This window comes from Micropterus salmoides, unplaced genomic scaffold (genome assembly GCF_014851395.1).
Source record: "Micropterus salmoides isolate LMB-PRFRI ecotype aquatic unplaced genomic scaffold, ASM1485139v1 Ms_hic_scaffold_11, whole genome shotgun sequence".
Classification (NCBI taxonomy): Eukaryota; Metazoa; Chordata; class Actinopteri; order Centrarchiformes; family Centrarchidae; genus Micropterus; species Micropterus salmoides.
The window spans coordinates 23155388-23170230 of record NW_024040152.1 but is presented as its reverse complement, the minus strand read 5'-3'; the positions used below and the strand labels follow the sequence as shown (position 1 = coordinate 23170230).

The following is a 14843-nucleotide window of genomic DNA, read 5'->3' as shown; positions in this document are numbered from 1 at the left end:
GCAGTTGTCCTAATCCTTATAAGATTACTATGATTGCTGTGTGGGATGTGCACATTTCGGAAAGGGGATGAGGAGATGCCGGTTGTGGGGTTCCAGAGCAGGACTGAGCAGAATATGCTTCAACACTGCGTGCGGACTGAGGATGGAGTGTGTGAGCTGCCGAGTGTTGTGTTAGAGTAGCAGTAACAGACCTGAGAGAAGGGCTACCCGACGGTGCAGGGTAGAGACGGCCTCCGGGGCGTCTGAGCACAGCCTCCTTCAGGATCCTTCAGGATCCTTCAGACCGGCGGCCCAGCCAATGACCGTTTGCCGCCAGTGCAGGAGATGTAGCCGGTGGAGGAGATGCAACAGTGTCGGCAGGCACTATCCGCCGAAAGGGATCTGTATCAGGGAGACTCGAAGCCACTGGATGGACCGGAGTGTCGTCAGACAGGGCTGCATAGCGGTTGGAGAGGCCGATGGACGGAGGAGAGGCAGCCCCATCCGAGCCTCTCTTGCAGCCACGGACCACCACTTCAGCCCAGGTTGACTGATGCTTCGGAGTCGAGCAGGAGGAAAGCCTTGGAAGGAGGGGTCGCATAGCACGGTGTCCTGGATGTTAGCGGTTGCTCTAAGAGAAACAATCTGTTTGGCTTGTACTGAAGCCACATCCATAAAGCCAGTCAGCAGGGAATCTTTCTCTTTGAGTTCCTCTGAAAGTCGTCGGATGTCTTCCATAAGGTCAGCAATCTTTTTGTTCACTTTCTTAAGGAGTGTGCAGTCCTCATGGGGCAGAGTTATCTCGGCTAGCATAACGTTAGTCGCCGGAGCTTTGTTGTGATCAGTAGTGTTGATAGCGTTTTTACTGTCATCTAGCTTAAAATCCATGTCGGATGACTAAAATCCTTAACCCACGTAAAACCTAAATTAAAAACTTAAATAAAAAGGATATAAAAAAAGTAAAGAAAAAGTGTGGATTAAAATTGGATAAGAGTCAAGTTTAAGACGGAGCTTGACAGGTAGCTACAGACGCTAACGCATGCGCAGAGTACAGATTACGTCGGCGATTACATAATAGTAGCGATTATGTAATAGTAGCGGGCTAACCAACCAAATAATTTCCTCCTTTGCATCTTATTAGCTGGCTTGCTCCTTTGCACCTATTGCACTTTCATGATGTTTAACTGTGTTAGCAAAGTTGTCAACTCAATAAAATCAGACAGAGGTTTAACAGACAGATTTAGCCGCTAGCTATAAATCTTGAGTTGATATCAAACTTAAGCTAAGCAAACTTAATGAAAGAATGAGCAAGGCAAAAATATGTTTTATTTAATAACACACTCAGACATTGGTGTCGTTACTGTAAGTGCTCTTGCGTCGGTTCTAGCTTTGTTGACTAACTTGCCACTCAAGTTTTAAGCAACGGTATGTAACTTTTCTATCGTGAAATAACAGGTGGTAGGGAGGGCAGTGCTGGTGTCAAGCAGGCAACATAACTGGGCTCAGCAGCCTCTATGGACATAACATTAGCTAATGGCAGAGGCGAAGAGACCAAAGAGGACCTTGACTAAGGAAGACAGACTCTGAGCTGGCATTCTTTCTGTTGGACTGGTAAGTAACATTGCTATGTCTTGTGTCAACCCGTTCTCATCTCATATATACACACTATTTTACGCAAAATGTCGATTTGGCATGTGTATTGTAGTGAACAACGGTGTGGATTTGTGCATTTTATATTGAATAAACCTTTTTGATTCCGAAGCTGATAACGCGGGGCCTGACTGTTAAACTGACAAAGAGACACGAACCAGCCATTGGCATTTCCCTGAACAGCCTATCAAAACTGCCCCCCCCCCCCCCCACACACACACACACACACATGTTTCCGTGGCAACTGACTTTGCTCTTTGTTTATTATCCCATCAAAGGGATACTCCTTGTCTCACCTAGGTGTGACAGAACCCAGGACAGCCAAACTTTGGATGACAAAGGACTGCAGTCTCCAAAGACTCAAAGCATTTAATTAAGTTTAATTAAATCTTTAGTTACTTGATTACGTTTGCCTCTATTTGAGCAGTTAACATGTTGTTGCTATCTGTTGTTGATATTAGTGCTGAAAAGAAAGTTGCGTTTGCAGTGTTTTCATTTTCAGCAAGACACTCCTTCATCTAATGTAATCAACGCTTGTTCATAATACTTTCCTACAAAATTCCTTTAGAAATGAGGACAAAGGAATGTTTTACTGTACTCATGTAACCTGAGCTCCCCCAAGTGGACGAAATAAGTATTACATGCCCTCGTTGGAAATGCCGTTAAATGTATAAATATCCTGACCAATAATGTGACAATTGTTTCCTGTTACCAAATGCCTAGAACAGTACAACCGTTCAACCATTGAGGTTCGATTGTGGAAAATATTTGATTATAATACGCGCAAATAGATTTCTTTTTAGACATTAAGTTTAGAAAGGCAGTCCCTTGGGAAATCTGAGACACCCCCTGGGGAACCACGCCCCAGGCAACAAAAGAGCGACATGCCACACCAGGCAACGCCCTCAGTCGGCCAGCGAAACAGGCCCTTTTGTTTCGCTTGAAGTTACACACGTGAAGTGTTTTTATTTTCTTTATTTCTTTTGTTTGTTAAAGTTATCAGTCCGTTAAGTTACACTGGACTAATTCAGGAACGACCAAGTTCCATTTTAAGCCTTCTTCGTCGAGCCAACTTCACCGAGGTCAGACCAAGCCACGTGGTCTCGCCAGCTACAACGAAGGAAACCTGAAAACAGCCGAATTGCCAGGCGGAGGAGGCGTTTTCAATCAGACACGGAGAACCCCGGAGAATCCCTAGCAAAAAGCCAGGATCAGCCAGGCAGCTAGCGTGGGACCCGTGCAACAGGCCAAAAGCATGCTGTCGACAAGCAGTAAGACTTAACACACGTTCTGTGATCAGATGTCCATTTTAACTCCTAAAATTATAGCATTAGTTTACTTTCATTAGCTCTTCTATGCCGTATGAGTCAAATGCTTCCCACAATCGGACCTCCAGGCTCATTGTTCAGCAAATGTTTATGTTCCCTGTATCCAACCATCTTTTTATCACCTTAGTTAAAGAATAAATTCACTGTAATATAACCAAGAGCTGTGTGTGTTGCCTATTTCTAGTTCCTGCCAAGAGAATTGACCCTTTAGATATGAGACTGACTGACTGATTTAAGATAATTGAGCGATTATTAACTAACTGATCACTAGTAATAATTGTATAATTATTAAAACTACCTAGAGGTCCTGAGACTCTAGGATTATAACAACTCCGGTGGTGCCCTGAAACGAGGAAAATTTTGATTTTATGAATATTAATTCATAATTGGGTATCAATTCTCATAAATTTATTAAATTGCATGACTAATATTTAGGTCTGCTACAGTATGATACGCTGCAGTTTGCTATTGTGTTGCAATACAAACGCCGCCTGCTATGTGCACAGCTGTAGGGTTAGCCGGTCGACATGCATATATTTACTGACTTAGGTTTAGGCACACACTTCTGTGACGGTTAAGTTGCCTCGGGGGACTGTCAACGCCTTAAACACAAACTTCGCTAGCTAGATAGCTAGTTAGCGACCGGAAGTACTACTAGCATTTCTGGTCACCCCAGGCCGTCACATACAGACGTGCCTGGATGCGTGTCATACACATGCAACTAGGAGCATCTCCTGTACATGCAGAATTGACGTTTTGCTTGAAATATGACGGGTATTTATGACGCCTGAGAATGAGAACAGGCTGCTTGTGTGGTGTGCACACTTGTTATTGACAATATTAGCAAAGTTTCCGACTTGAAGTAATATAATCATAACAAATGCATGTGTTAAGCGATTTTTGACAGGGGTGAACTACACCAAACTCAGAAACAGTAGGGGCGCCAAACTGCACAAAAAAACACATCTTACATCACAACATGTTTTGTTTTATATTCTCATTATAGGTTATTTTCTATCTATCTATCCTTTTTATATCCTTATATCCTTTTAGCTAACATCAACAAGTACAATATAGTTGTTAAAAGGAGTTAGCCTTTAGCAACACATCATTATCATTAAGGAAAGGAAGGATGCAGTCTTCACCCAATGTAATCAAAGGGTCCAGTATGACAACATATTAAGTAACATTATTATTTAAAGCCAGTCTTCATATGCATAGCAGTAATTTGTTGAGTCAGCTTGTGTGCATAAATCTTGAGTGCTTACAGTAAAAAGTCTTTAACCAGTTTTGCAAAACCACACAATTTCAGGCCAGTACACAACATAAAGTAAATGTACTGGGAATATTTTTCATCAGGTATATTCTCAATAAAATTTGGCTCTACATAATGTTCCAATTAAGATAATAATAATGTGTATTAACATAAATTATTTAGACCTATATCTAATTTAAGAAACCAAGATGTAAAGGTTAGCAAGTCTTGAGTCTTGAACAGCTTTAATCAATAGACAGGTGAGACAAATTTGAAATGTGATGATTTGCCTCTCTGTTTTCCAATGAAACAAGGTTGCATAAAGCTGCTATAAACAGCCTCCCACAGGCAGGAACCTGTAGTGTGAACTGTGATCTAATTCAGTGTCTATGATGGCCTCATCGCCCTCTTGTCCCTGCAGCTGTTCAAATTGGGATTCATGTAGTCAATGTGTTTCTGAGTCAACCATCCCACATGGGAGAACATGGGTGAGAGAGCGAGTGAGGTAGAAGGAGAGAGCAAAGAGAGAGAGAGACACACAGAGAAAGGCAGTTTGTGTGTGAGTCATACAGCCTGACTGGTCGAGGTGATGATCTACAAGGTACTATTTCTGGAGTTACCATCCATTCTGTCTTATCTCCTCCTCTGGCCCCTTTTATAGAGTGTGTGTGTGTGTGTCTTTGTGTGACTTTGTGTGTATGTGGGTGTGTTAATAAGGCCCTGAATAGCATCGGCACCCTTCTGCGCTCCCCCTACCTAAATGACTCTCCTGAATTGATTACTGTAAGAGCTTCTACACAATGAAGGCTTTGTATGTTGGAACAACATTAACAGTTTAGAGTCTTTTATTAATAAAAAACAAATCCCATAATTACTTTACTAATACTTTACAAATTTATTACTTATACTTTTTTCTGTTTCTCTCCCTGAAGTGAAGGCATACACAAAGCAAAAGTTGCTTAAGTATGTACACTATATTGAACTAATCCTATATCTCAGGTACTTAAAAATGTTATAGATGATAAAACATGTTGATTATTGCACAATTCAAAACTGCAAGGCAGTGATTTTACAATGGAAACGAGGTTAAAAAAGCATGAAATAATAGATATAACTAAGACATATTAACTGTAAAAACACTAATTTGGGTTTCAGCCCGTGTACGACATATTTTTGTTCTTAGTATTGTCAAGTAAAATATATTATCAATCATGAAGGTAAACTGACAATGAACAGTATGATGTACAGTGTATACAACTGAAGTGGTGATGGGGAGAGTAAAAGGATGAATACAATATAATATGTGGATATTTCAATTTTTATTGTGTTCTTTGAAAAATAGACATAATGTATATTGACATTGATATATATTTGTTCTTTATTCAATCCAACCTCCAATAAGTACAGTGTACTTTTTTTATGTACTAGGAGAATCCATTGTTACATTAGGAGACACATAAACTGGGAGACCATTTTTGTGATGGTCAGATGAAGAGCAGAAAAGTATCCGTTCTGGATTTCGGGATTGAAATGCAGAACTCAAGGGTAAATATATTGATTAAAAATAAACTCACAATTCACGGCATAGAACTACAAGTCAGCACATTTATTGATCATACACTCTGATCATTCTGGAGGGTTTGTTTATAACAGCCTGTTTATAACAGCTTTTAACCGTGTGGTTTTCCTTCTTGTACAGTAGGTTTGCAGCTTAATAGTGTTTGGGTAAGTTCGTTGAAAATGTCTTAATTACTAATATATTGTTCCTCATAGTTACAGCTAGGTGTTTATGTTGTATCTGAGTCCAAATGTGTTAAAAAGACATAAGATTTTTTTCAAAGTAAAAGTAGAAAGACAGAAAAGTGCATGTTTTGGAATAATATTAAAAGGTCAACTTACATGAACATTATGTAGCCAGCATTAGAATTATTTAAATTTATACAGTAAGTATCTGGTATTGTTGCTGCGTGGAATTGAAGAGGAGAAATTGTTTAGAATGACCTGCAGCATTGATGCACAGTAGGAGGCATGTAGCTTGATGGTGCTTGGCCTGCGACTTGTTCCAACATTGTTCCAACCAAGTACAGTAAATAAAAAAAAATAAACTGCATTTTTGCTGTATACAGATCAACAATCAAAATAAAAGCAACAACAAACAAATGTTAATACACTTTTTTTAAAAAGCAGCAAAACATGACCAATATCAGCTTGTTGTGATTGTAAGTTAGTTACAGAGTGTGTGAATGCTAGGTTTATAAGAATAAATAAAATAAAATAAAAACCCTTCATGTAAAGCCTGTTTACACATATTGTATGCATGTGAATATTCAACCAGTCAAAAGAAAAGCTTTGATGATGCAACATTTCACGATTTCTACAGTATTACATGTTGTATACCGTTCAGCTTACTTTAACGTAGCCTATGTAGTTTCAAGTTTTGCTCGTGAGCACAGGAAGGCAGTTATAATATCTAAAGCATCTAAAGGATCCAGACAGGCTGAAAACAATGAGCGCTGTCAAACATGATGTAGCTGAGGTTATCTCATGAGAGAGCTGAATGTGGTCTCTTCACCCCCCTTTATGTAACACATCTCTCACGTTGCGTGTCTCTTTTGAAGCACCCTTACTCTCTCACTCTAAAATTAGCTTTATTGGCATGAATGTATAGCAACAACAACATTATATATAAGCACCCTTATTGCCAAAGCTATATATAAAGCTTTGGTAATAAGGGTGCTTATATATTTACTCCATCTTCATTTTAACACGTAGCAGCTGCACTTTATTTTACCAACTCATGACTACTAGCTGACAACGATTTGATTCAAAAATGTGCATGCTTGAATGGATAGGCAGGTGTGTGTCTACACGCTTGCATTTGTCACAGGGGGAGATAGAGACAAAGAAAGGAAGAGAATGGGCAATTATGTTTTGTAGGAAAAAGATAGAAAGGTGGTGGTGGAATGCTTTATTTGCATTATCTAGAAAGTAACCTGTTTGATTCAAATTTTTTTCTGTCCTGTCTCATCTATCGATCCTGTCTGAAGATTCACTGAAGAAGACAAGGTCAGATGCCTAATAAGGCAGAAGAAAATGTCAGTGTGAAATCTACCCTCGAGGTCTGAGCTATTCAGTGATTATCTCTAATCTTTTCTGATGATGTGTGAACTTCTAACGAAGTGGCTTCTCTTGGCTTGGCGTTACATGTAAACAGTGCCTAAGTATTCATGAACTAAAGCAGATGTATTTATATTGTGCAGTTTTTGATTGACAGCGCTCACTTTGAGGGCTGTAATGAAGTTACGCTACATATACGTACATGTACACACAGTACACACAAAGTATTCTGCACAGAGGAACGCTCATCCTCTGATCTACTTTTAGACACTAGGAAGAGATAAAGGTTGTTGTTATCAGTGCTTTTGATCATTTCAGAGAATGGGGGCCAATCACCAATAACTTCAAACAACATTGCATCTGTTGCTCGACACCATCCTTATTTACAAAATTTGAATCCTCTTGACAGACAAATACTCTTCTAGTTCTATTGATTTGTTTCGGTGGTTTTATTTTCTGGGTAGAGCTCCAGACCTGCGTGTGCTTTTTTCATTACTATGAATTTGATACATCTGACTGATGACATTTGCTCAGCTATAGTAACTCTGCACCTAGATAACCTTAAAAAAAGCTTTATTAGGCAAATATAGATGAGGAACCAATACTATCTGTCATGTAATTTGACCTTTCAAAAGAAAAAAATGCACACACAGATTGAGAGACATACGCATGTCCGCGCTCACACATATTCTGCACACCAATCAACCATCATACACACTTCTTCACTATATGCCTTCATCTGGACTTCTGTCAGGTCTCTGACTTTGTGGTCATTGGCTGGATGTTCTGGACTTTAGAAAGTGTGACTGGCACCTTTCCTTCCCCGGGGGTCGGCGCTCTCATTATGGGGGTACCTATGACAAAAGCAGTTCTGCTAGGTGGGATATTCATACACAACAGTATGGGCATAGTATATCAGTAAGCACTACACAACTTGCACTACTTAATGTTTAATATTTAATGTTAATAATGTGTGCTAATAAGTACAGAGTGAAATCTTACCAACTGTTGCGTGCAGATCTGCCAACCTCTCCTTAAACTTCTGCTGCAGATACAGTTCTTCTTTGGAATAGCTTTTGGCAAAGGCAGACAGCAGGAGACCCACAGCCATGGAAGTGCCTCCCACACAGAACAGCACAGCACCAGTTAGCTTACAGATATCCAGTACACGGTTGAAACTGACGGCGTGGCTGTTGAAGAAAATGACAGTTTGTTTTTAAAAAAATGGTACACTTCATTATAAAGCCCGTGATTTACAGTATAATCCTGCATGATTCATGCACCAATGAGATATTATTGGTTCCTGACTGGTACTTATATGTAGGTTCAGTGAAAGAAAAAACACTATTATGGGGAACAAGGGAGTAAGAAAGAGTATTTTTGGATATAATGGGTACCTATGGCGTACAGTACTGGGATATAAAACTGAAGTTTGGAAACAATGGTGCTATCAAAACTGATACTTTCTGCAGAACCTATAACGTAATGCACTGCAGTCAAACCCAAGAACATAATCTGGTTGTATAATTTGCATATGCAGTGGGCTAGTGGTTATCCTGTTCCCTATAAGTAAGTTGCTGTACTCCATAATTGACTAACAAGTCCCTCCTTATTGTTTAGATTTGAGCTTCCTATCCCAAAACTATTTTGCTGTACCCCATCAATGATGAGTACATCTGTTGTGATTTTGGGAACATAAGCTAAATATTTAAAATCTTTATTAATGTTGTATGTTTTTATATATTAAAGCCCTTTACCTCACTGCACATCTGCAGTTTTGGTGGCATATCCAAACCCTTGCAACCCATGTTCTTATTTGCTTTCAGAGTGCCTACATTTAATTACAAGTGGGAACTAGTAAGTACTTTATTGGTACATGATTCATATAACAACATTTCTCAGCAAATCAGCTCTATTATAAAGTATTTTGTTAAATTATTGCAATTTTGTTGTCGTTAAGACTGAAATACCAGCTGTTCCAATAGAATAGTATGTTTGATCAAAGCTTTTTACACTGGCTACCCCTAATCTAATGCATGTATATTCTACCAAAACAATGTGCTCTCCATTATAATCATGTGTTGGTAGAAAATACAGTACAGATTGCAAGTGTTAATGTTAAATATACAGGATAGCTGTGCAAGTGTATTAAAGATTAAAGTACCTCCTTCCCATTAATATACTCTACTGTACCTGTCAACGAAAAGGAGATCATCCTCGCCAAATGCTTCAATCCTGGTTGGAGTGGCATAACCCACCAAAACAACAATGAGGCCTGCTAACAAGATCAGGGTGCCGAACACGAGACAGACCTGGCGGGAATAATCAAGTTGCAGGATGAAAGAGAGGCTGTTAATGTTCTGTAAAGAAAAAGTCTTGTTGTAATCACCGATCCTTGCTTGCAGTATTTACAACTAAAATATGATGATCCAAAAAACAGCAGGTGAGATTTGGTTGTGTTTGAGCAAAATTGAAGGTGAACCTCACCTTCCAGAGTAAAGAGCTCCACCGGCTAGGCGATCTCTGAATCTGAAAATCTTCATCACGTTCCCAGATAGAAGCTGTGCACTCCTCATAAAACTGGATAAGAGATCATAGAGATTTTTTTTTTTACGTTACAAATATGGAAACTGAAACCCACAAGAGATCAAGATCTAAAAGCCCAAGTTTCAAACAGAAACAGTCATATGATTACGACTTTGAAGATAAAGCTCTTGTGATAAAAGAGAATTGTTGATAATGGTTCTAATACCCCACACTTCTCTCTCTCTCTTTTGTATGGGTATATACTGTATATGTGTGTGTGTGCGTGTGTCTGCATTGTACCTGGTGTAGGTAGGACCGGACGCCATACTGCTGACAGTTCCTGCTGCTGGCATGAGCTTGCTCACCATACTCCGACCCACAGATCTCTGAGCAAGAAGTCATCCTTCACATCTGCCTACCTGCATGAGGACAGACACATACACATGCATGAATGCTTGACTGCACACTTGCTTTAAGAAACCATTCACACGGTTTGTGGACAAACACTCCAGCTTTTACCTATGCATAAACATGTACCCACACACACACACACGGAGTACATTTATACATTCATACATACAAGCATGTACCCTCACACACCGTGCTAGAAAGTTATGTAACATTGTACTGAAGGCATGGGTGCCTCAGTACATTGAGATTAATGATGCATTCTCTTTGTCTGTTGTTATGAAATAAGCCATGAAATATTACATCAGACCTCCTCGTTAAACTGAATATTGTGTCGGCTGAATAGAGAGAGTGCTGACATACACAGACTAAACCTTCTCTTTTTTTTCATACTGTGCTTTATGCAAAAGGTATAACATCAAAGCCCTTATTTGTTGTGTTGTACATTAAAAATAACACACTATATTTAGTAAGTTGCAATTCACAAGATTTCATGAATAAAACCTCAAAAATCCAAATAATTGAATACATCCCATAATGCATGTGATGTTATGAATGCTATCAAATTTTATCAAACTCAAAATATATCTTTTTTAACGAATCAGTAACATTCAGCGGAAACTAATTTAGAGAAACTCATGTGTTTTTGACATAAAGCGCTTGATAGGAATGTGACTAGCTGTTTTGTTACAGCTGTATATACATAAGAGCATGTATTGTACTGTACATGTTACCCTTTTCTTTCTTTTGTTGTAACTCTTGAATCCCAATAAAACAAGACAAAAAAACATCTACTCTAGGAAACATTATTTTACACACACTTGCAAGTCCCTCTGTATCCATTTGAGATCCAGAGGCAATTCACAGCTGAATTCCTCCATACAAACAAACATAACTGTGTTTCAAGTTTTTTTCAGGTAGAACTAAATCTCAAACCCTGTTTCTATTGCGCCACAACAGAAATAGACGGGGCAACTGAAGTGGGACTAAATCATTGATCCCAGTGTTGGCAATGTTTCTTATATATGCCAAAAGAAGTAAAAAGTGAAGACACACATCCCAGTAGCAAATCATTGTACATTATACAATGGTCCGGGTGAATACTTGATTCTGATTGACTGCAGGACGTCCATTAATCCATGATATTGACCTTGAATCTTGCTAGCATAATGTTGGTAATGATTGTTTTCAGTTATTAGTCAATCCCTCAGGTGTTACCAGGGAAGCAAAGTTATGGCTTGTGAAAAACTTTGGATTTTGATTACAAAATGCATGAAAATATACATTTATGGTCTTAATTTTTTTTCTTGGGCAAGTGACCTTGATATAAGCAGGATAATATCCTTTGGGGTGTCCATTATCAGAAATAAATGGATGACAGGCGTGTCGGACGATTGCCTCTGTAGAGTCCATTGTTGGGCATTATCCCTTACATATTTTTGTGTTTCCAAAGCTGCAATCTGTGCTCTTATGACAAGTGTGAAAATGGACGAAGCAACTTTCCTAAACAAAGATGCAATATTTGAAACTGATGTGACTCACCAGATTAAATCCTGAAACAAAACATTAGCTTTGTAGTTCACCAGGCTAGGTATGTAAATCAACAAGATGGTGTAATGTTACATAATGTAGTAGTGGTCACAAACATCTGTAGAAAAAAAAAGGAATGATTGCCCAGAAATCTTGTTGACTTATTAAATACTGTTGGTAATACATGTGGGGTTGTATATGGAAGCACTTTCTGTAAAGTAATCAGGGTACTATTTGCACAACTTTATAAAGGTGAGTAGTTGTTTGAGTAAACAATATTTGTGCAGTTTACTGCTGCAAGATGTGCAGTACTAATCTTACATGAAAGTGTTCAGTGTCATGTCAGAGGGAATTTGAGGGACAAAAGCACAAAAGAGCATCAAAAATCTCAGCCAAGACCCTTGATTTAGGGTTGACCAGTTTCATTGGTGAAAATGTCTATCAACAAGCACCTTTGTCACGAGCTAATGTATGTTGTCATTCTAGTCTACAGTCTACATTTGGAAAGTGTTTCACTTGTATAATTTGCCAAACATGAATTCACACTGTATATGGGAAACATCATGGTTTCAGTCAGATACTGTAATATGTGATATGTGATGAGTGAAAAGCTGCATTAAGATGAGGTAGACTGTTTCCTGGCACCTCATGCTAATCAAATTACTGCTTAATTTGTACCTGCTAAGGACTCTCGTGAACATCTTGCTCTGCCCAGATGCTGCAACCTCTGCACCCATATCTGCATATATTCAAAAAGGCTGAAATATTCATCATCTTGTCTAATAATGAAAAATGCAAAATATGACCAATTGCCAATTATTAGCATATATGTACATAAGGTCAAGGGCACTGATTAAAAAAATGTTATTGTTAATTAGAATAGTTAGCAGTAGTATATATATGTGTGTGTGTGTGTGTGTGTGAATGAATGAACTTTAATCAGTGCCCTTGACCTTCTGTAGTAGGACAATATTCAAGCATACAGTAACAGATGTCCAACAAAAGTCAATGGCCAAAACGTCATGTCATTGTCAGAATAAGATAACTGCAATGTAATGTATCAAATGTTTGTAAATCAAAACAATACTACCAAACCAAACTCGTGAACTGAACTGAAAATGGTCAAATTCTAAATCCAGATGAGCTGCTGTTTGCTCGTATTTTAACATTGTTCCTTATCCACAACACATAAGATAAGCTGTTACTAAAATACAAGTAAACCTCTCAAAGCAAACGAACTAAATAAATCTACCACATACAATTATCAAAATGAAGATGCCAATGGCCACACGGTGTTACAACCATGCCTACAACATGTCCTATCGACCGTTCAACCAGGAGCTGGCCATGGTGCTGAACGCCATTATTACCATCCAGCCCTCAGCCCAGCAGGAAAACACACACCGACGTAATATGTGACGCCAGTATGAACACAGACCTCAGCCATCCGTTCTCCCAACCCCCAAATAGACACACAGCGAGCTTTCCAATTAAAGTTAGTAAGGCACATTTGGACTAAAGCATGCCGTCTGACGTCTGAACCGCCTGAAAAATGTAATATCTAAAAATGGCAGGTACAAGCTTAGGGCTGAACTTTCATTCCATTTCATTGGGATACCAACGCCCGAAACGCTTATAAATGACTATATAACCCAGCGGATTAGTGAAGAGGTGACAACACAAAGTTCAAAAGAGCATAGTTTTCGACAAATGTGTTGCAGGAACGCTACTTCCAGATGTGAGATCAAGAGGACACCGTGTGCAAGGATGACATCGTTGAGCGAGTCTATGCAGGGAATACGATTTACCGATTTGTCATTTACAAAATCAGCAATCCAAATGAGCGTCTATAATCCCAGAAATATATTTGAAATACAGCCAAATTGTCATTTACCTGTCATTACCGGCTCGGAGAGTGATCACTCGCTGCTCTTCCCTCAGCCTGGTCCCATCACTCTACAGTCGCTTCTCTCTCTCTCTCTCTCTCTCTCTCTCTCTCTCTCTCTCTCTCTCTTTATTTTTCCGTCGATGATTCACATTTTCACCTGTCTACTGCGCAGGCGTCACAGGCAAAATATGATTCAATGGCGAATATAAATAACCAGGCAGGAGGATTGGAAGGGCTAGTTGAACCGAAAGCCATTCATTCAAGACTCAACATTCATGCCTAGATCGAATGATGGATGAATGGATAGATAGATAGATAGATAGATAGATAGATAGATAGATAGATAGATTTGCAGATAGATTTGCAGATAGATAGATTTGGAGATAAAACCTGTCTCAATGAGATGTCCTAGTCACAGAAACACAAATGAAGACCAGTGAACAAGGTCATAAGGTGGAGGGAAGGACTCTGAGTCATGAGCCACAGCAGGTACACAATAATGCAAAAATGCATACATACATACTCACACACGAACGCACGCAAAAACACACACACACACACACACACACACACACTTTCTATAGTGACATTCCAGGGCAGTCTATTTTTACCACTGTCAATGACGTACATCATTGAAAGCGGTGTTAGTCACCATCTCAGTGCTCCTTTTAAAGAAGGTATATGACCTAAAGAGAAAAACCACATCACGACTCAAATATGAAATCCCTGTTCAATGAAGACTGAGAAGCAGCCTGCTGTTCAGTCAAACGCATAGTCACGATTTATCCATAAGTCAGCACATCCAAATGAGAGAAACTTTTCAGAGTTTGTAACCGATCAAGATCAAGTCTGGACTGATTTCCAGGCATCACCCATGTGACTTACTGTAAAAAACATAAATGAATAAGCCAGTTTCCTTGGAACCATTAGGTCCATGGAATTGTGTCAGCAGAATGAGCCTGTAAAATGTCTGTGACTTAACACATTGTGTAATTTGGGTAGTTTAAAATCACCAAGTGTGAGCCCCAGTATCAATCCAGAATTACAGAAAAAAGCCCTCTTTACAAAAATACGCTGTGGAAGAAATGCAAGTTGTGCTAACCCTAAAATAAGTTTGGAATTCACTTCTCTACACCACCCAAAAGATGCTACATTGGAAGTC

The 14843-nt window shown here is 39.1% G+C and overlaps 1 protein-coding gene across 1 annotated transcript; it reads right to left on the bottom strand.

Moving 5' to 3' along the window:
• Positions 1 to 5803: 5803 nt before the first annotated feature.
• nrsn1 (neurensin 1) lies at positions 5804 to 13831 on the bottom strand. The gene is made up of 6 exons (XM_038711899.1): positions 13688 to 13831; positions 10156 to 10274; positions 9817 to 9909; positions 9523 to 9641; positions 8332 to 8519; positions 5804 to 8183 (listed from the first exon to the last, which is right to left on the bottom strand). The coding sequence occupies exons 2-6, from the start codon at positions 10255 to 10257 to the stop codon at positions 8080 to 8082; spliced, it is 606 nt and encodes a 201-aa protein (XP_038567827.1). The 5' UTR covers positions 10258 to 10274; positions 13688 to 13831; the 3' UTR covers positions 5804 to 8079.
• Positions 13832 to 14843: the final 1012 nt, after the last annotated feature.